The 22,157-nt window shown below is 47.8% G+C and overlaps 1 protein-coding gene across 2 annotated transcripts in view; it reads left to right on the top strand.

The window, feature by feature from the left end:
- Positions 1–22,157, top strand: part of OSGEP (O-sialoglycoprotein endopeptidase) — an 871,251-nt gene that overhangs the window by 471,986 nt on the left and 377,108 nt on the right. For both annotated transcript variants that reach the window (XM_085611966.1, XM_085611965.1), the window contains one exon: positions 3,951–4,029. In XM_085611966.1, coding sequence (XP_085468092.1) covers positions 3,951–4,029 — 79 coding nt within the window. The remainder of the gene's footprint in view (positions 1–3,950; positions 4,030–22,157) is intronic.

Below are 22,157 nucleotides of genomic sequence, written 5' to 3'. Positions count from 1 at the left end.
GAAAAATCCGACCAGGAAGCCGTTGGGTCTCTGAGCCCTTCCGGAGGATGAGGCTGACGCTGGTACCTGGATTTCCTCTAGCGCCAGAGGAGTGTCCGGTAATTTTAGGTCTGCTGCAGTACGAACAATAGCAGAAGATCTTTCGCAATGGGATACAATCGCTCCAGCAGTGGGAAAGGCATGTCTTCGTAAAGTTCACGTAATAGTCTGCGAAAGCGGCTGCAATCTCAGAGGTCCCAGAGACCAGATTTACCTAGCTTTACGCACAGAGGGCCTTAGTCTAACCCCCTCTTCCTTTTGAACTAGCCAGTAGAGGAGCTTACCAGCTTTATTGAAAATACTCATTGTAGGAGAGTGGCATCGACTGCATAGTTGCCCCCAACTTTTTGCTGATGTTTTGACTGTTTTATGACACTAGCCAGGCTGTGGCCCTGCCATCCAGGACCCCAGCCTATCTGCTTCTTCTCTGAACTGATGTGAGTACCCTAGGTACCTTCCAATTGGATACTGAGGACACCCTATCAGCCCTTGCAGATGGTACCCTAGGTACCCAGGGCATGGGTCCCTCAGAAGCCTACCAGGGGCTGCAGCACTTATTGTGCCACCCCTGGGACAGCCATACCAAATGACACCACCAGACCACTACTGTAGTCTGGGTAAGGTGGTGCTTGCACTCCTTACAGGGATATAGGTATCCTGTATCCCACTTAATACAACGCATATATCCTCATAGGTCACCCCTAGAGCAGGCCTTGCTAATCCTACAAGGCAGGGTGCTGAGATATGTGTGAGGGGGGACCCCTACCTGAGTAGGGCCCCTCTGCAACCTTCGTAAAATCATTGTTGGGTTGTTTGTAGTGTAGCCATACCATATACTCTTAACCGCATTATAAGTATATCGCGATAGCGTGATAACTTGAGAATGGCTACACAGAACCATATCGTGTTTGGTGTCAAACATGTAGGAATCATACCCCCAATCCAGCCATGGGACTGAGGGCATGATTCCCCCCTGCTAGAGGGGCGATATGGGAAAAGCGGCAGAATTTAGATACCAATTTAAAAGTGCACACGTAGTACAAAATGGATGCTACCCGCCACCCACACGACTCTGGCTGCCTGTTGCTGGGCAGAACTCCAGCCACAACAGCTGGACAATAGAAATCCTGTTGCAGGGAGGTGTTCCCACCTCCCCAGACAGACTATGTGGATTGGAACTGGGTGGGTGCACCATAGGATACCTTTCAGAGTTGCACGTAGGCTTCTCCAGTGCCTACATTCTGCATACACCGCCTGGAACCGGTTCAGAGGCATCCTGTCCCCTGCCCAGGCGGGAAACACACAAAGGGGAGAGGGGGTAGCCACCCTTTCCCGCCTGACCTCTCATTGGTGGGCTCTGATCTGGACACTCCCCTAATCTTTGGATAAAGGTGAATACTGCATCCCCAGAGCCTCAGATTATTCTTGAACTTCACAGACTTGAACTTCGACTTGCTGCCGCACAGCTACTTGAAGAAATCTCCCTTGGGGTAAAGGAGTTACCCCCCTGCTTGGCAGGCACCTGAAACACTGCAAGTGACCCGGTTGGAACCTCGCTGCTCCTTCGGACATCGACGACCCTTTCCTACCTTGAGGTGGGTTTCCAAGCATCCCAGAGGCCTGTGAGTGTGCACAGCAAAGCTCTGCACCGTGGGCCCCGTGGGTGCCGTGATCCCCAATACCCCAGGACACTGGCCACCTCTTGCACAGCACCCGACCCCGACGAGTGGGGAAGTTGTGCTTTGGCCCATTATTGAGCCAACCTCTCAGCATCATCTGTGCCAAAGATCGACGCCCTAGCCCGCTCCGGCGACCCGTGGGCGCATCTTTACGCACGCCAAATTTCTGCCTCCCGCGGTCCCTTGTCTCTCGACTTGTGGGCCCTAGCGGAGGTCAATCTTCGATTCCAAGAGTTCTCCTGGTCGCTCCAGGCCTGCTCTTCAGTCTCCTCGCTGGAGACCTCGCTCAGACCTCATGGGTCTGCACCAGTAGCTGCTTTGGGTTTCTTGCGTGGGTTGCGGTTGCCAAGGTTTAGTGGATCCAATCCGGACACTAACACCACAGCGACCCTCATCCTTCGTGGGACCGTCGCCCTCCAGAAGCTGGCCTTCCTTGACGCCTCCTGGACCCCGTGGCTGACGATCCAAGCTACACCTCTTCCACCTGGCAGCACCCGACATTGAAGGGCTCCTTCCCTTGAGCCCCCTGGTCACTGTGCCGTGACCCAGACTCTGTCCCCTCTGCTTTCAGGTCCTTCTCTGCAAGATCTACATTTTCATTCTTCACGACAACGCTTTTGGCTAGCAGCAGTTCTTCACGTTTTGCCATTGAAAATCAGCCCGCGACCCGACATCGAAAACGACCTATGCACCCGGCTTCCCTGGGGCAGGTAACAGTGGTACCTCGGTACTCTCCTGGGTGTGGGCCCTTCAAAAGCTTAACTCTAAAGTGTTGAACTTGAACTCCTGCTAGAAGTGTTTTTAAACTTGTAAAATTCAACCACGACATTCTCCATAGGCTTTAATAGAGATCCCGACAGTAGCTTTAGCCACTGCACGCGTCTCCCGTGGGCCCCCTTCCTCACTACCTTGGGTAGTTTCACTAGGGGCCAGCGACCCTAAATGCCCTAGGCATTGTCTGTAGAATTGTCGTGGTTCTTATACCCCTTTTTTTTTATATATGGTTTGGTCCCCCCCTGGGGCCTTGTGATTCCAGTGCTATTTATTGTAACTATCAATGCTTGTTTGAATTGTATCTTCACCTCTAGCCTCATAAAGAGACTAGTGGGGTTATTCCTAGAATAAATACATATATTTTAAATATATACCTGTGTGGACTACTCTTTCATTTGGTTATTCAAGAGGTTATCCATGGTAAAACAATAAGCTTAACACTCCTTCAAGACATAGCCTGAAGGCTGCTCTCCACAGCCACCACTAGGATAGCTTTCTTTAAAGGTTGTCTTTTAACCTATCACCTTAAGATTCGAATTGGACTGGTGCAAAGTGGCCACTATAGCTAGTGACCAGCATATGCCAGGCCAACTTCTCACACTCATAGATCCCATATCTAGCCGAAGTCCATAAACGTTTGGCCATATCTAACAGTTTCCCAGTTTGTAACTGGTTCTTACAAAGGCCCTCCAGAAGCTCCCTAGCCTCCACTGTTTCTTAGGGCTACCTCATGTTCAAGCGAAAGGATCCAGGCCTCCAGATCCGTAATATCTCTCTCATACCCTCTTTCTCTCCACCACGCACTGTGGAGAAAGCTGTGCCCCAGACCACTGTTTTAAACGCCTCCCAGAGGCTTAACGGGCGCTACTAACGTGACAGCAGCCAGTCTTTTCCCTGTCAGATCCTGTTCTGCGTCTCTTGAGCCAGGCCTCACTGGGCTTCCAGACGGCCAGTATCTTGTCACGGCCCAGCTGTGGTGATCATCCTCCGTCTCAGGCTAGGCAACTTCCATCTTGGCAGCCGGCCTTCAAAAAATCATAACATTTACAACAGAAGTCCCACATATTGCTCATGTACGACCAGAACAACACCAGCAGACTACTAATAAGATTAAACAATTTTTCAGGCTTTAATCGGGACGCACACACCACACCGTTCTTTGACAATGCGATAATGTTAAGGAACAGCAAACATTTTCTCTCGGAAACACTTTGATGTTTCTTGGAGTTACGCTTACAGTATATCAGATACTTTTTGTAAGTAAAATATAAATGCTCAGATCAATCACTGTGCAGTTTAACTAGTCGCTGCCCTAGTTAATGTTAGATGGAAGAAGATGTTTTAAGTGATAGAGGAAATGATCAAAGAAGGCAGCATTGATTTATAATAGAATTTGGGTGTGACAGGGCAATGGTAGTGTTTTGTCACTTTCTCTCATATCTTTTATTTGTTTTGCAGTGGAAGGGCATTTGTGGCGTTGCCGTACAGTGTGAAAGGAATGGACGTCTCTTTTTCCGGTATTTTGTCCTATATTGAGGTAATATTACCTTATTTTTTCTCTTTGCCCTGCTAAGCTATATTTTTTTCATTTGTATATACTTTTCTTGAATGACTCCTTGATAGGTGTGAAATAGAATATGACTAAATAAGCATTTAATAAATTAAATGTGCACCTTATTTGCAGCAATTTTGAATACCTCCTTTTTGAACTCTTAACACGTTCTGCGCATCCTTTTACCAGTACTCTGAGCCCCAGCACCTAAATTGGTGGCCTGGGTCTACAGCTGAGACTGGCACAGCGACCGCTGGCTGACATAGTGCTATTTATCCGCGATTCCTGAACAGCTACCTTCAATCAAGAGCATGGTTCATGCCAGAGTATCGGAAATACAGGGCAAGCTTCACCCAACTCATGCATAAGATCCACCGTCCTCTGATCGGAGATGCAGCGGTCAGCAAATCTTGCCCTGATTTTCACAGTACATTAGCTTGAAGCTTGTACAGATTGACAGTTCCAAATAAGGACTGGCAAATCCAAAAACATTTAAAAAAAAACATAAAATGCCGGGTCAAAAGCAAAGTTGTGCATTTCAAGCCCGATATGCAGGAGGTCAGGCCCTGTGGCCAACTCCTGCACACAGCTGAAGGCCTGCGGAGCAGGGTTGGGCCCAGTTCCTGGTAAGTGCGCGTAAAGGACTTGCACTGGTGGAGGCCCTACACATTGGTTTTGGCCACATTCAGCAGATGAGGTGCAGGCTCTATACAGAAGTTTGTAGTGAGTTTGGGGAAGGTTTGATTGTTCATCCAGGCACTGTACCCAACCTCTGCTGTGCTTCACCAAAGGCTTTACTCGGCGAGTTTCGGGCAGGGACAGTCCAGAAGCGCTGTAGTCAGCCCTGCTGGGCATGGCTGAAGTGGTTGGCAGCCTGTAGAAGGTTGGCTGTAATGCCTGGCCTTGTCGCCAAATCCCAATGCGTATTCCTCAAGGCGCCCACAAATACTTGGGTGCAGGGTCTTGTCGGAAGCCAGGCTATCCAGCAAGCCCCTGCTGCTCATGGGAAGAGTTTGATGCAGCAGAAGCAATGTGGCTACCAGGAGTGGATGTTGTTGAGTAAGAATGCGTCCGTTTTTGGCCTATTGTTGGGTTCATTTTGTTCATGAGAGGTAGAAGAGAGGGTGTAGGAGAGTGCACTTTTTTTGCATGGTTACCCCCTAACATTTTGCCAGATACCTGACAACTTGAGTGAGTGGATGCTGGGCTCCTGCTAACCAGGCACTAGCGCCTATTTTCTTTCCTTTAAAACTGTACCTCTGTTACCCATAATTGGCACACATCTGGACTACCTGTAAGCCACTTGTTAAAGGTACCCCTGGTACCACAGGCCTTGTGAGGCCTACAGCATGTATTATGCCACCCTCAGAGGCCCCTCACCTTAACACCCACACACTGCCAGAGCAGGCTGTGTGATTTGGAGCAGACCATACTGAAGAGTAGACATGGCACACATCCCTGTGTGCCATGCCCACAATAACTGCCTGTAGCATGGGCAAGTCACCCCTCTAGCAGGCCTTGCAGCCCTAAAGGTGGGGTGCACCATACCACTGGTGAGGACATAGCTGCATGAGCAATATGCCCCTACAGTGCCTGCGAAATTCACAGACATTGTAAGTGCAGTGGAGCCATTTTAAATACATGGGCTGGGAGTTTGTCACTATGATTCCACTGCTTGATGGTGGCCTTACTGATGTATGGCAAGTTTGAAATCAAACTTCCCAGCACATTAAGCCCATACTGATGCCTGTGTTGAGTTTAATGAAAAATGCACACAGAGGGCATCTTAGAGATGCCTTCTGAAAAACGACCAACTGTGGTGTGGTTTCTGACTGCCTCCCAGCCATCTCCCACCACCAGACAGGTTTCTGGCCCCTCAGTAGAGAGCCTTCCGAACTCTGGGTCTGGAAACAAAGCACATCCTGGGCAGAGGTGTCATGCCTCCTCCCCCAGGATGGGCAGGGTTCTCGAAGAGGGAGCTTCCAAGGCTTTTCGCCTTTGTTAGGTGCTTCTAGTGTTTTGCTTCTATCAGCAACTGTCTCCCACCAGTTCTGGCCCCCATTTTAGGCACGATAACTGGCAAGAAAACCTAGCTAGGAAGGGAGGTGTACCCACCTTTGCCAACCCCACCCCTCTGTTGGGGTAGGCGGGGTGAAGCCCACATCTCCGTTCCCACCGTATTGTAGATGGTGGTACCCCTTCAATCAGTAAGAGGCTTATGCCCCCCTCCCACTGGAGGGTGGTATACTAGGGCATGGAGACACCTCAGGTAAGGGACTCATTGTTTCCAACCTGCACACCCCTGTAACGCCCCTAAATTTAATATTTAGGGGCACGCCTGAACCCTGCCTCTTCAGATTCAACGTGATAAGAAGAAGGACCAAAGAGCTGTGTTGCAGAAGAGGAGAATGAAGACAATTGCTTTGACCCCAGCCCTGCCGGCCTGCCTTTTGCTCTGAAACCCTTGCAAGCTGAACCCCGCGTGTGCAGCAGCCTCCAAGAACCGTGAGGACCTGTCATGCCTTCCTAAAGACCTCTGATCTCCTGTGGCAGCGAACATTGAGTTATAATATTCAAAGCGCTGGGACCTCGTTGGCTGAGCCAGGGATTATCTGCCGACTCCACGATAGGTCAGCATCATATTGCATGGGCTGTTTGCTAATGATTCGGGAACATGCTTTTCTCTCGCTGTGAACCAGACGCACACGTGAGTGTCGGGTCACATATCAGCAAACACCGTGGAGGTGACTGGAGGCTATGAGAGCCTTTAAATTCTCTCTAAACCCAACTTTCAATATATATTTTGGAATATTTTAGCTTTCCAAAAAATGTACACATCGTTGCTTCGGGCCATGCAACCCCAACTCCCTCTTCTGTGAGACCTAATACCGCCATGAGTCCAGGGTCGGACTGGGACCTCAAAACAGCCCTGGCAAATTTTGTTACACCAGCCACCAGAGGCGTTTTAAAGCATGGGCAAAGTGGTCTCTGGCCCCGGGCCCGAGACATTCAGGGCCCCACCTGATAGTGTATCAACCGAAACAAGCATTGGCATAGCCAATAGGTCTCGCCTTTGGGACCTAAGTGTTTAACCATGCAACAATTGATGATGTTGCATCAAGGATATTGTGCTGCATAACTGAATACTTATAAGGTCCCAAAAGCGAGACCTATTGGCTATGCCAATGCTTGTTGCTTCATGTTACACTGATTTTTGACTAGTCTGACTGGGATCCTGCTAATCAGGACCCTGATCTATCTGCTTTCTCCCTAAAATGTTATGCCATGTACTTGGGTACACTCCAGATTGGATACTGGTGTACCCTTATAAGTCCCTAGTATGTACCCAGGGAATAGGTACCCCAGAGGCCTCCCACTGGGCTGGAGCATGTATTATGCCACCATGAGAGGCCATGCAAAATGGAACTACAGGCCTGCCTTTGCAGTCTGTGTAAGATGGTGCATGCACCACTTTAGATCTAGGTTTACTATATCTATAGGTCACTAAACTTAAAACCTATAAGTCTCCCCTGTAGCAGGCCCTTGATTTTCCTGAAGGCAGGGTGCCGGGGTTTACGTGAGAGGGTGCCCCTGAGCAGAGCACCTCTGCAGCTTTCACAGACCATTCTCCCGGGTTGTCGGTGACTCAGCCAGACATATAGGTAGAGGTGCATTATATGCTCGTGTAAAATGCTATCTCGAAAATGGCTGCAACACACCATATCGTGTTTGGTATCAAACACCTTGTAATCATACCTCCACATCGGTAACTGGTGTGGGAGGTATGATTCCACCCCTCTGAAGCAAGCTTCGTGGGTCCCTGGTCTTTCCGGTACCAGCCTTCTTCGACCCGGACAGCACAAAATAGATGCTGCCGACCTGAGACACATTTCTGCCCTCCTGCTACTGAGCCAAGCTTGAGCAGAGGAAGGCAGCACAATATGCATCCTGTCACAGGGAGGTGTGACCACCTCCTAGGCAGGATTAAGTGTATTGGGGCTGGGTGGGTGCACTTCCAAAGTGCCTGAAAGTCTGCACGAGGAGCACATTTGGTGTCCCGGTGCATAGTCCAGCTCCAACCAGTTCTGGGAGCCATTGGCTCCTGCTCTGGCACGAAATTGGACAAAGGACATGGAAGTAACCTCCCCACTGTCCTGACCCTCCACAGGGAGGGTCCGCTGAATCTGTCCAACCCTCTCCCGTGGGTACAAAAGGGCTTACCTGGCTGTAGGACAGTAGATTCGACGTGGACAAGATTCTGAACAAGAAACCACTGAGCTTTGACCATCTGGACACTCTGGACTTCGACTGGCTCCGACTTAGTCTCCCTCTACGTCCAAAGCATCGTCTGTCTGTAACCTTGCACCATACAGGCTCCGTGCACGACCTGTGGAGCATCAAGGACAGCTGAAGTATCTCCCTTGGAGTGAAGGAGTCACTCCCCTGCGTTTGCAGGCACCGTAACACAACTGACCGGTCTGCTGATCCTGAGCTCCTGCGGACTCCAGAAGGCTGCAGCAACACAGGAGGTGGGATCCTACGTTCCTTGAGGTCGAGCTGCCCTCTCACCAAGTTTGAGGCCAGTATCCCTTATGGGGACCTCACAGCCCGAACTCTTGTGCACCGCGTACTTTTGAAATTGCATATGCTGGTTGGTGTACCCCCAACTTCGTGCATTGGGCTGTCGATAGCCCTCACCTCTGGGCACATTTCGTACAAAGGACTTTGGCCTCCACGCACTCTGTGCCCTGCAAGCTGATACTTTGTGAAAATGCTAGCGGTCCCCATTGACTCCTGTGCCTTCGGCCCGTGGGTCCATTTGAGGGACAACACTGATTTTTTTGGGCTCCCCTGGTTGTTCCAGGCCTGTGACTCCCCTTGCTGTGGTGAGTCTCCTGGTCCTTGCTGGGCCAGACCATGACCTTCCTCGACCTTCGTCGTGGGTTGTCGCTGCCAAGGTTTGTTGGTGCTCCCGCCGGACACCGACCCCATAGCACTCGACATCCTTCTTAGGACAGCTCGTATCCGGCTCCTGGTCATCCTCGATGTCTCCTGGTTCCTGCAGCTGTAGAGTCAAGGTCTCCCTCTTCGCACCTGAAGCACCCGACATCGGTGGGCATTAGTCTACCGAGCCCCTGGTCACTCCTGAGTGACACAGACTTTGTCCCCTCTGCTTTCAGGTTCCTTCCATCAAGAATCTACCTGCGGATTCCACCGGACACTTTTTTTCTTTCCAGCAGTGGCATTTATTGAAGACTTCCATTGAGAACGACAGCGGTTTCCCACGCCATTTCAGCCCTATGCAACCGGCTTCCCTGGGATAGGTAGCTCTGGTACTTCAGTATCCACGGGTGGGGTGACTCTCCAACCTTCTATGTCCCAAAGGGTTTCCTCGTAATCCACTTGGAAGAGCCCTTAAACATTAAGACTGCAAGTGCGACACTCCCATTGAATTGCACGTAGCACGCAGTCGTGTTCTCACACTGCACCCGTCCACCGTGGGGTCCCTACTCACTCACCTTGGGTGGTTCCTTGGGGTCCCAGCGATTCTAAACTCTCTAGACACTGTCTTGACTTGAGTCGCGGTTCTTGTACAACTATTTTCGTATATGGTTTGGTCTCCCCCTGGAGCCCACTGTGTATTAGTGCTACTTACTATTGATTCTGTGCTAAAATATTTTGTGCTCTGTGTTTATCTGCGTGTAGCAGATACTGTGAGGTTTTTAAGGTGTGTTATAATAATACATATATATTCTTATAATTACTATGTGGTTCTCCTTTTATTTAACCAATACAATGAGGTTGCATTCTGGTAAAACAAGCTGCTTAACATTCCTTCAAGACTAAGCCTGAAGGCTGCTCTCCACAGCTAACACTTGGATAGCTTTCTTAGGTTATCTTTGACCTCTTACATCACCATAAGGGTGGTTTGGACTGGTGCAAGGTGCCCACTTTAATTAGTGGACATCATATACCAGGCCATCTTCTCACAAAGACCTTCTTGCATTCTTCCCACAAGAAGAATCCGGCACCTGTTCATTATCCTTCATTATCCTTCCTTCCTTTCCTTCCTTCCATTTTTACATTTAACACATGTTAGACTTCTCTTAGCTTTTCTGAGTGTCCGATATCTTGTACAGAACCTGGTGCATTTCTTAAATTGAGGTGTAATCTAACCGTGTTTAATATTTGAAGCTTGTCTTGCATGTATTATTTTGTAATGTTAAATGTGTTAAAGTGCACCGAACATGATGCTGGTTGGGTAAGGAGGAATGAGAGAAGTCCATACATAGTATGCAATCCACAACATTGTGACTAGGCTCTAGAAAATAATGCAGGAATGTGGAAGATAGGCTGAAGTGTCAGGACCTGAAGTACCGACCCTTGAAGAATGAATGTGTGTGAGAAGAGGACCTTTGATCCAGCTGTACCAGCCCTTTTGCAAGCCTGTTCGGCCGCACACAGCTGAAGAAAGGCAGAATGCAAGGGCATCTTTTGGGTATGAGTGTACAATACCTTTCCCTCCATAAGATCAGTTACAAAAAGAACTGAGGGGCCTCTTCCCTTACTTTCCATTTCCAGCCAACCCACCACCCCTCCACTGGATGAACTGCAGGATGGGCTGCAGCCACAAGGCCGGCATACCTTTCTTGTTTATCGTATGTGAATGAAAGACCAGTGATGGAAGCAATAAAATCGAAAGGTAGCGAACCTCCAATCGGGACTCCTGCCTACACTATGTACCACCAGTACGGTAAAGTCATGTGCACATTTCTGAAACAGTGTGTGGAACTAACAAGGATGGGAAGAAATATTTTTCTGAAGATGATACTTTCGATCTAGATTATTTAGGGAACTTATAAAAGAAGCTGAAAGGTCCTAAAAATAAAATAGAGGAAGAACAGTTGTAAGTATTCTTACATTGGCATCAGGAAGCCAACAACGCAAACATGAGTCCATAATCCATGCAGAGTCAGGAGAGCCTGCAATACAGAGTAAGCGACCTTAGGGGCAGGGTCAGGCTTAGGCTGCTACTGCTCTGCTTCCTCCATGTTTTTTTCTCCCAGAACACTGAATCACAAGATAAAGAGGGTGGGCGAGGACCCAAGGGAGGAGGATTTGCTGAAACTTTCCCCTATGACTGCAGATTAAGTCAGGGGTGCACGTGTGGATCCAGCTGAGGAAGGGGTAGAGCAAATCGGTAGTGCACAAGCGAGCGCTGCAATGCTAGTGACTGACAGCAGAGTGCTAGACTGAAGCCCTTGACTAGCCAGATGGGATACAGACTCCACTTCAGTGGAGTGGTCTAGACTTGGAGTGTGTTCAGTCCCAGCTGGGCGTAGAGATACAGCAAATGTAGCCCCACCATTTCCCAAGACCGTTCATGGAGGACTGCAGACTGACTGGCTAGGAACAGGACTCAGAGGGAGAAGGCAAATGCCTCCTCTAACTCTTATCAATGCAGACCATAAAGACCTCACCCCATCAGCTCCAAATATCATCCTTCTATTAAGGGACTACCCCGCGGGTAGACACGCATCCTTTGACCGCCTTCTGATTTAATAAGCATTACCAAGAAATTCCCGAACATTGGAGAAAACTCTTCCCAGTTCTTTGACAAATTTCAAAGTGTGTGTGAAGAATATAAACCGAAAAGGGCTATCTAGCAGCTGCTGCCTCGCGTCCTGATTTCAGGCACGCAGCACAGCTGACATTGCCCCTATAGTGGGACGGTCCTACACAGAGGATGCAGTCTAGTCTTCCTCGGCCCTCTGCTTTGGTTCCTCCCACGAAGTCTCGCTAGACGGGCTATGAGCTCCCGAATGCATGGATTTAGGGCGCATTCTGGAACCCACTTTTGCCTGCAATTCTATATAAAAAAATAAATACCATAATCCTATTTAAAATTCATTACTTACCGGAGTTTTGTTGCCCACTGGAATTTCAGTGCTGCCTCCTTGCTCCTGCTGGTTAATTTAGGTGAAAGTGTCATCTGTGTTTGTGGCAACAACTTCTTTCTTGTCAAGAGTTTTCTTTGTCCCTGTCGCCTGTAAAACAAGTTAGAAAGGTATATACCAACAGCAATCCATTCCTTCCACCTTATAGTAAGATGCATGCTTCAGTTTTTACCGGAAGTCACGTACCGTCTTATTCCTAGTCCTGTGTTGGAATACTTCACGGACTCTCAACTCTGAATTATGTAGGACCTATTTGTGCCTAAAAATAGAAGAACAAAGAAAGGAAGAGACTTTATATGTGTTAAGAGAATTTTTTGATTATGAATTTCTAGCAAAATACTTTTTTGTGTGTATTGAACTCTGTATCTTTTTCACTCGTTTCTCCTTTGGACTATTTAGAAGATTGACATTTGTCTAAACCAGTTTTGCTAGGCGTTTATTATTCTGTGTTGGAATGAAGTAATTCCTTGACGGAATTGCAGGCCCAAGAGAATTATTCTTGTCCGAGTGAGAGGGAGTTTCAGAACCCCACAGTGTCAGATGTCATTGCACTCTTAGTTGCGTTACAAAATGAAACAAAGGACTTGAGACAGGCAGTTCAACAATCTGAAAATGTAACTCAGAAACTGACCCAGAGATTAGATGAACTGCAAGGGGGAATAAGGGACCCAGGTGAATGACCTAAAATCTTGTCCTCGGATAAGAAATCTAAGAAACCGTTGTTAAGGCTCCCTACTTTTTTCTATGCAGAGCCACACATGTCAGATCTTCGTAAGGGAGCTACTGGTGGGAACCCTTCAGTAGGTCCAGTTGTTCAAGTAATCTCATCACAAAGATTTCCGTTGGCTCCACCAAATGTGTTAATTGGGGAACTGTCTAAATTTGCAATGTTTCTAAATAAGTGTCAGTTGCCAATATGTGCAAACCTAATTGCTTTCCCTATGATCAATCAACGGTGGCATTTGTGCTTTCTTATCTGGGGGCGGGGGGAGGGCTGTGGCCACATGATTCATCCCACTAGTGGAAAGAGGTGGCCCTATACTATATAATTCAGTTTAAATCTGAAATGTGAAAATTGCTCAGTAGACATACCTTTAAACAGTGAATTGATACTGAGTTCAATTTGAAACAACGTAATAATGAACTAATAACTTACTTACCACCTTTAATAGGTTGGTAGCGGAGTCAGGTTAGCACAAGGTAAAAAGGGCATCTCTGTTTTATAGAGGTCTGAGGTTGAAGGATTTATTGGCCCAGATGGTGGATCCACCAGAGAATTATGAAGAGCCTATATTGTGGAAAGGCAGGTCACATTTTAAGACTGTCCTTACAAACCCAAAGAAGGAATTAAAACACCATCCTCTCTTCTTAAACCCCGAGGTGATGCATAAACCCAATAATTGAGGAGAGCAAATCTCTTCAGGGAGTATCCTATTTAGCATTTTCACATTCCTGTGTGTGTAGAGTGGGAACCCAATTCTAGGGTCTCCATTGATATTTTAATTGACTCTGATGCCACTGGCAACTAATGGATTCAGTCTTCGCTCGTAAATTGGATATACCTGCTATGTCTAGATCTACAGAGGAGAGTATTCATACTATTGATGGAAAATAAGTATTGTTTGGCCCAGTAATTTTTTGTACAGTTCCTTTGAAACTTTCCATGGATAATGGAATTTGTTTTGACGTTATAACAGCCCCCAGTTTCAGGATATTCGGAGGTAACCTGGTTATATCAACATGACCCTACTATAGTTTGGGTGAATGGTTTTCTTACATTTACGTCTTCCTGTTGTCAGAAACATTGTGTAAGACCCTGTCCTGTGTTTTCAGAACAAACTCTAGGTGCTCTAGGGGATTTAAGTGTAATGGTTCCTAATTAATATCAGTTTCTTCCCTGTGTTTGACAAGATGAAGGCCAGTGTGTTACCTCCACATAGACCCTATGATTGTAGGATGGATTTACAATATGCCTGGTTGTGAAATTCCGCTCCTGTTGCTGAGTTTTTCCTGCTCCACGTAGAGCACGGAGCTCTGAAAAAGTCGACATAGTGGCGTGGAGTTTTTCATCTCCCGCAGCTTGCCAACATGAAGTTGGTGAGTGGGGAAAATCCTACTCCAGACTACCTCCCAGCGAGATTTCCCAACGCGGGCGGTCACGGCTGGTCGCTACCGCTCATGTTGAGAAACCTTCCCCTCGCATTGAGGAAGCAGCTGCTTGAGTAGAACATCTCGAGTCGCAGAAAGAAGCAGCGCCCTTCCTTGCGCTGCGTGTAGTCCTGTTATCGCTGATTTTACAGCCTGGGACAAACACCCAGCGCTAAAAATCAGCGTGAGCAACACAACATATCACACTCCACGGCTTGCGGAACTCTGCGTAGCGTGGCTGAGTTTTTTGGTCACCTGTGTAGCTCAGGCCTAATTGACAATTGGAGCCCCATTTGTCTTGCATTGGAATCTATGCCCTGACAGAAAAAGTGCACATGCATCTTAGGCAATACTTGGATGAGCTCTTGGAAATCTGTTTTATTTGTTCCTTTTTGTTCCCCGGTTTCTCCTCCCCCCCCCCCCCCCCCCCCCGTCCCCGTCCCCCGTCCCGAAAAAGGGGGGAGAACTATGAACTTGTATTCACTATAGGGATCTCAATTGTGTGACGATTAAGAACTGATATCCTCTACTCCTCATCTCATCTTTGTTGGATCAAGTAAAAAAAGTCCACTATTTTTACCAAGCTTGCTCTTAGAGGGGCCTATTATTTATCATGGATTAAAGAAGGAGACGAATGGAAGACCACCCTCCTACTAAGTTTGATCTATTTGAGAATTGGTGATGCCGTTTGGTCTCTGTAATGCTTCTGCAGCCTTTCAATTATTTATTCTTGAGATACTGTGTGGCTATATTGATATATGTGTTGTGTTGTATATTGATGATAGCCTGATTTTCTCAAATACATTAGAAGAACATATTGGCCATGTTAAAGTATCTTGACTAAACTAAGGGAACATCAGTTGTTTGCAAAATTAGAGAAGTGCATCTTTTCCAGTATTGAATCTTTCATAGATTCACATGCTTGACTCTTCCCCGTCATCATGGTGGGAATCTCATGGTAACAGTAATAATAAAGCAGTGCTATACCTAAGCATTGAAAAACACATAGAAACCAATTCCCATTGGTAACTAATTCACATTGTTTTAATGGAACCAAACTTCAACCAATCAGAACCTTTCTCTGCAGAGCCACCATACCTCAGATTTCTAAGCGCACGTTGTGTGCCTGAGCTCTGCTCAGTCTGTGTTTTGTCAACTTTTGACCTTCTTTCTTCTACGGTCAGGAGTGATATTTCGACCTTCAGGCACCTAAAAGGTAACAGGTGTTGGGTACTTTTTCCTGGTTAACACCATGTCAGAGGGATCTAAAAGGAGGCTTTTCAGGCCGTGCAAATCTTGTGAGGAACAAAGTTTGTTTTCTGAAGATCCCCATAAGGCATGCCTTACACCCGCACCATGACCCTAAGCAATTTGAGCTTTGAGGGACTTTTTCAGCCAAAATCCCAAAAGCTCATGAAGCCAGGCTCCTCCTTTGACTTCAGCAGTAGGAGCCCTATTCTGACTCTATTTCAGATCATGAGGTACAGAGTCATTCTCCATCGGACAAAAAAGCGTAAATGTGAGGGCTCATCCTCATATGAGAAGGAAACCAAGAGAGCTAGGTCTCACAGCAAGGACTCTGTGTCTGGAAGATCAGTGAGTAGAGAACCCTCTACCTCATTATCTTCTTACAGAAAAGCTCCTTCTTCCTCCTTTTCTGTACATGTGACTCATTTTGAGGAGCCATTATTGAAGAATATCTGCCGGTCGACAAGAATAATTTTGTCAATGCCTGATGCGTCGACGACGAGATCGATGCAAATTTCATCCTCCTTGCTGGTGATGACAACAGCATCTGTAACTCTGGCTACAAAAACAACAAAAATGTTCTTGTCGACAGAACCAGTGATGTCGACAGCAAAGCAGTCGTTGACCGGAACTTTCACATCGAAGAGACCCACAGATCTTACATTGACAAAGAGATCGTCTCTTCCATCCGTGGCGGCACAGGTGTCGACTAGCCCGTCTACGCCCAATAAAAAGACAACTCTCATGTAAGATGAAGGAATTCCAGTGCCTTTATTTCAGGATCCAAGCAAGGTGTCACCTGCCCCCATGTGCGTCTTCTTGAGATGGGCAAGTCTGGTGATGAAGGGACATTAGCGCCAGCCTATAGTCCCACTCCGTTAAATGTCAAATACCAGCATACTGATGACTTGGACACTGACAAGGACACTTCTGCATACTTGGAAGAAGGTTGTTGTCGGTAATGAAAAGAAAAATCTGCTACTCATTGTTATGACACTTTACAAGAAGAGTATCCACAAAATGACCCCTATGATGAACATCAGGGACCACATGTGACACCATTCCAGTATCTATATCACTTGTAACTGACTTACAACACATGTTGAATGAGTATTAAAGGAGATTTTCTGAAGCAAATGCTCCAGTTCAGTACACTGCGGTTTGTTCTGAAACACCATGTGTAGTGTCTCTTCTGAAAAGTCCTTTGGGCACCCAATCATAAAAAGAAAAACATGTTTTACCTCCCATTACTATAAGAAATGACTTTATTGGAAGTGATGTGGAAGAACAGCGGAGAAAGGTGAAATTCCTCAGAACCTATCAGGTTATAGCTAGGAATAGGATGATTATATAGCTCCTTTGTCTGCTTCACCCGCACCATCACATGCTAGCTCGCCTCCAGGAAATATAGGAGGTTTTCATGAGCTCTTGGAAAGGCCCTCTAAGCATTTTGACTTGCCTCTACCTGCAGACAGACTGAATATTTCTTATACAATGAGATTGAGCTAAAAAATCCACCTGTTCAATCCTTATTGTTGATTACGTATAGGAGGAAGGTTTGAACCTCATGAAAACCCCAGCTTAAGTGCAAGCTGTTGTCACTCGGCTGGCTAAAAAGTATTAACTGCTGAAAAACTCACCTACATGTTTAATTGATCACCTGCTCAGTTATGCAGGCAGCCCAAAGGCGGACTAGATACATTTTGCCCCATGCTCAGCCCCTCTTGAAAAGGAGGATAGGCAGCTGGACAATATTGGTATGCGCTTCTCGGCTATGGCGGTAATCCGCATCTGGGCATCCAATGCGCTGGTCATTCTAGGGAAATACAACAGACAAATATGGCTTGATATTTCAGAACTTCTAGAATTTGTACCAGAGGATGAAAAGAAAGAACCAAAGGAAATTCTTCAGGAGGTTGCGAGAGCTTCCTCCGAAATTACTGATACAGAGATGGAGCTCTCCTTAACAGCTTTTTTTTTTGCTCAAATTTTGTTTATTGAATTTTCACAAAGAGGAAGGAACAACACCAATACGGGATAGGTACAATTGCAAATCAGAAACACCTTCAGTAGACGGTCACTTTGTGAAAACACAAAAACATTGAATATGTACTTCAGTGGTATTGTACCTTTATTAGGGGCTGGAATGATGGCATGGCTGAGGCCGGAGAGTGGCAGAGACCAACCCATAAAGGTGCTTAAAGTCTGAGTGACTATCCATGTGCAGTGGGCACCTGGCAGGTGGTGTCTATTCCAAGTGGAGGGATATACACCAGGGGTGAATAAGAAGAAGAAAGGGGAGTAGGGGAGAAAAAGCGGGGGGGATGTTTAAGGGTCCCCAAATAGGTCCTTCTCAAGCATGCAGTCGTGTGAGATAAGGAAGAGGGGTCGTTGCTTATGTAGAAAATATGCAGTGAGCACACACACAGACAGGCCTGTGGGGGGATTGAGAGTGCTCCATGACGGTTCGTCAAAGAGGTGAAGCACTCGTAGTCTGGGGGGTTGGAAGCATGAGTATTATAGGCGAGAGAGGTAGCAAACAAGGGGTGACCAGAGTTGTGCAAATTTCTTGTCTGTGTAGGATAGCTTCTGTGTCATCTGCTCCATAGCGATGGTGTGCCAGAGTTGCATGAACCAAGATGCTGTTGAGGGAGCCGATGGAGACCGCCAGTCCCGGGCTATAAGCTGCTTGGCTACACCGGTCATGTGGTGCACTAAGTATCAGTCTCCGTGGGTCATTGCGGACAGGGATGGAGGGCGGATGCCTAAGATGAGTGTTTGATAATTGTCTGGTATTGGGTATCCTAAAGTGCTCCGAATATGACGCAGGATCTCCTTCCAAAAGATTTTCAGAGAAGGACATGCCCGCCACATGTGACAGAAGTCGTCTGTCAGAGCCCCACAGCGCCAGCATGATGCAGATACCGCAGGGCACATGGCATGGAGACGGGTTGGGTGTAATGCCATTAGATCATGACGTGGTAGGTCGCTTCCTGCTAGGCAATACTCTGGTGCATTCACAATATTTCTTGCCAAAGCTGCTCCCACTGCTTCCGAGTGATAGTGGACGTAGTGTCTGGGGACCGACTCCATTGGTAGGGTTGATAGTGGAGGAGGCGTGATTGCTGTAGAACTGCGTATGTCTTTGAGATGAGTCCCTGTGAGTCTGCAAAGCTGCAAACATATTGCTCAAAGAGGGTGAGGGGGCGGGTAGCAGCCTCCGCGTTGGGAGGATAAACGGCCCAGTGTTGGAGTTGGAAATATTGGTGGCGGGCGTATTCAGACATGTGAGAGTCCTTTTTACATTGGTCAAAAGACTTAATGGTCGGACCTTGGAAAAGATCTTGCAAGAGCCTGCACTTACCTACCACCCACTCCATAAAGGACTCCCAGGGGAGCGTGGGGGAAAGGTCGGGGTTACGTGCTATTGTGGTGTTTGTCGACGGGAAGGTGGTCAGCCTTCGTCGGATGGCTAGCCTGTCCCAGATCTCCAACACTGTGCGTGTCGGGGTTGCGATATAGGCGCTACGTGGGTGGGAAAGGCTAGGAAGCCACGCAAGGTCCCAGAGCGGTCTGCAGGTGACCGTCTTGTCCATGTGATCCCACTGTTTTTCACTTTCCCGCAAAACTTAATCAGAAATAAAGCGCCGGTGTTTTGTCCAATAATAGTCCTGGAGGTTGGGGCAGGCCAGGCCCCCATGGCTATGGGGAAGCATTAGAAGCACAGCAGATATGCTGGGTCTCCTCCCATTCCATATAAAGATGAGCTCTGCATGCAGCCTGGTAATGTCTTTGGAGGGAATGAGTGTCTGCAGTGACTGGAATAAATAAAGGAGCCTGGGCAGAATATTCATCTTCAGTATATTAATACGACCCAACTGGGAGATGTCGAGCGGTTTCCACTGCTGGAACTCTTCCAAGATCACCCTGTGAAAGCTCTGCCAATTTGCCTTTGTCCTGGAGGATAAGGCGTTAGTGATTGTAAGGCCTAGATATTGTATAGAATGTGGAGTGTACTGTAAAGGGCAGAGTTCCTGCAAATGGAGGAGACGACGTGGTGGGAGGGTGAGATTAAGCGCCTGTGAATTCACTAAATTGATTTTGTACCCAGAGATTTGCTTGTTTGCTTCCAGAATGTGAACCACTGCCGGGAGGGAGGTATCCGGCTCTGTTAACACTAGGAAAAGGTAATCTGCGTACAGTAAAACCTTTTTGTTCCTGGCCCCCGAAGAGGATGCCCTTGAATGCCACAGAACACTGCAGTTGAATAGCGAGGGGCTCCACCACTAGGGCAAAGAGTGGGGGGACAGGGGGCAACCCTACTGGGTGCCCCGGAACAGAGGAAAAGGTTGAGTGGACTGCCCATTGATACGAATACAGGCGGTAGGTGTCAGATAAGAGGCCATGATTTTACTGATCATGACATGGCCTCACCCTATCTTCTTAAGAACCGCCGTCAAGAATGCCCAGCTCACCCAGTCGAGGGCCTTTTTGGCATGCAAGGAGAGAAGAGGAGGGAGGGAGTGGCTCTGAGCTTTCTCAGCTAGGTGTGCCAAGTGGCTAATGTTGTTGGGGCCCTGTCGGTGTTTTATAAAACCCCACCTGGTCTGGCTCGATCAACCCAGGGAGTAGATGCTCCAAGCGGTTGGCAAGAATTTTGGCATAGGGCTTCGCATCTGTATTGAAGAGGGCGATCAGGCGGGAGGATGAACAGAGCGCTGGGTCCTTGCCTGGTTTAGGGATGTGTGAGTAAGTGGGCTTGGAGTTTGGGCAGGAAGGTCATGTAGAAGATCGGGGTGAGACCATTGTGGCAAGCGTTTTCCCTTTGGGGAGCTCCTGAAGCACTCTGTGTAGCTCAGCAGCTGAGGAGGGCTCCTCCAGCATGAGTGTGTGCTGGGTCCAGAAAGGACCAGGGACAGTTCTGGAAGTACACGGCGATCGCAGCTGGGTCTTCTTCCCCACCCCAGAGGCAAAGAGGTTCCGATAATAATCTTAGAAGGTCTCCTGTTTATCTACCTCTCGGATCCCCCATCCGGAATCACCTTGCTGAATCTTTGCAATATGAGATCTCGCTTGTTGGTTTTGCAGTCGTCATGCGAGGAGGGATCCTACTTTATCTCCACCCTCATAGTAATTTTGTTTGAGAGCGAGTATGGAGCGCTCGACCTTATTGACTTGATGAGCCCGCAGTTGTCCCTGCAAAATGGGCAGTTGACTCTTGGCTCCTATAGTGGGATGATGTTAATCAGTACTCTCTAGCACGACAATGTCTTCCGTGAGTTTAACCTTGAGTAAACGCGCCTCCCGAGTCCCAGCAATGGAGATGGAGGTTAGTACTCCGCGTATGGTGACCTTAAAACCGTCCCATAGGGTGTGAAGGGGAGTGTCTGGCTGTGATTTAGTCATGACGTATTCTGTAATGGTGTACTGTTCTGCTGCTCTGTCAACTGGGTCTCTCAGGAGCTGTGAGGAAGAGGCGCCAGCACGGGGATGCATGGGGCCGGCCTCTGTGAGGTGTCCATGTAAGCTCAACGTATATCTGCGCTGAGATAAGTGCATTCAATAAGGAGGAGTCAAATAGGTGGTTGATGTGGGAGTAAGACTGATGCACATGTTAATAGAAGGAAAAGTCTTTCGTGTCTGGGTGTAAGTATTGCCAGGCATCAACTAGGCCTGCGTCTCGCAGTTCTTTCTTGAGCATCTCAGACATAGCCCCCTTGCCGTGTATGTGAAATGTGTTTCTATCGACACATACCATCCATGTTGAAGTCTCACCCCACAACTATGACCCCCCCCCCCCCCCCCCCCCACGGAACTAAGTTGGTCTGACAGGGAACAGTGTATAAATGTGTCTGGTACTTGATTGGGCGCATAGAGACTGAGAAGTGTCGGGGTGTCCCTCACCCTGTCCACTGTTAAAGCGAGGAACCTCCCACCTGGGTCTCTAATTAGTTTGGGAACTTTTGTGTAATTGCCCCCTTTACAGAGAATAGCGACTTTGGTGGCTGCATTAGCCCAATGTTGGTGTGGGTATCTGGGGTGAGTTATATGAGGGCAGTCAACCTGAAGGAGGTGGGTCTCCTGCAAAAAGATGTCAGGATCCTATTGCAAGCAATGACGCCATACCTGAAATTACTGTTAGGGGGAGGTTAAGCCCTTTAACATTAAGGGATAGCAGCTTCAAATTCTGTGTGGTAGCCATGAGAAGGGGCCAGGAGACTGCAAGATAGATGGAGTGCGAAGAACAGCCCATCAGGCAGTGGTGGGAAAGGAGTTCCCCCGTGGTGCCAAGATTGGAACAGGGATACTGCAATAGGAAGGAGACCCTGTGGGGACTGGAAGGGTGCAGAAATAGGGGAGAAGGGATGAACGGGGACAACTGGGCCCAACCATGTGAACCACTCCATAGAGGGTCAGGAAAAAAGTACCGGACCCTATTGAGGTGGCACCTTCAATGAAAGAGAGCTCGTATTGAGTAGGGTTGGCCAAAGGTGACTGGTAAACAGTGTGCACAGTGAGTCAGTCCTGTAAAAGGAAAAGAAAAACCCACATGAGAAAAGGTAAACAGTGAGCAATAACAGTTGGGGCTCCATGCCCAGGGCCCTGCTAGATAAGCTGTCATTCACAGAGCTGGTAGGTTGGCAGGACAGCAGCAGATGGGGAGCCAGGCACGGATTGCATGAGTCAGGCGTCGTCTACTAGGAGTGTGCCTGCTTTGTTTTCATATTCTGGAGGTGTGCAATAATATCCACTTTTGCT

The sequence above is a fragment of the Triturus cristatus genome, chromosome 6, assembly GCF_964204655.1.
Source record: "Triturus cristatus chromosome 6, aTriCri1.1, whole genome shotgun sequence".
NCBI lineage: Eukaryota > Metazoa > Chordata > Amphibia > Caudata > Salamandridae > Triturus > Triturus cristatus.
Note: the sequence above shows the minus strand (reverse complement) of the source record. Positions and strands in the feature narration are given on the sequence as shown.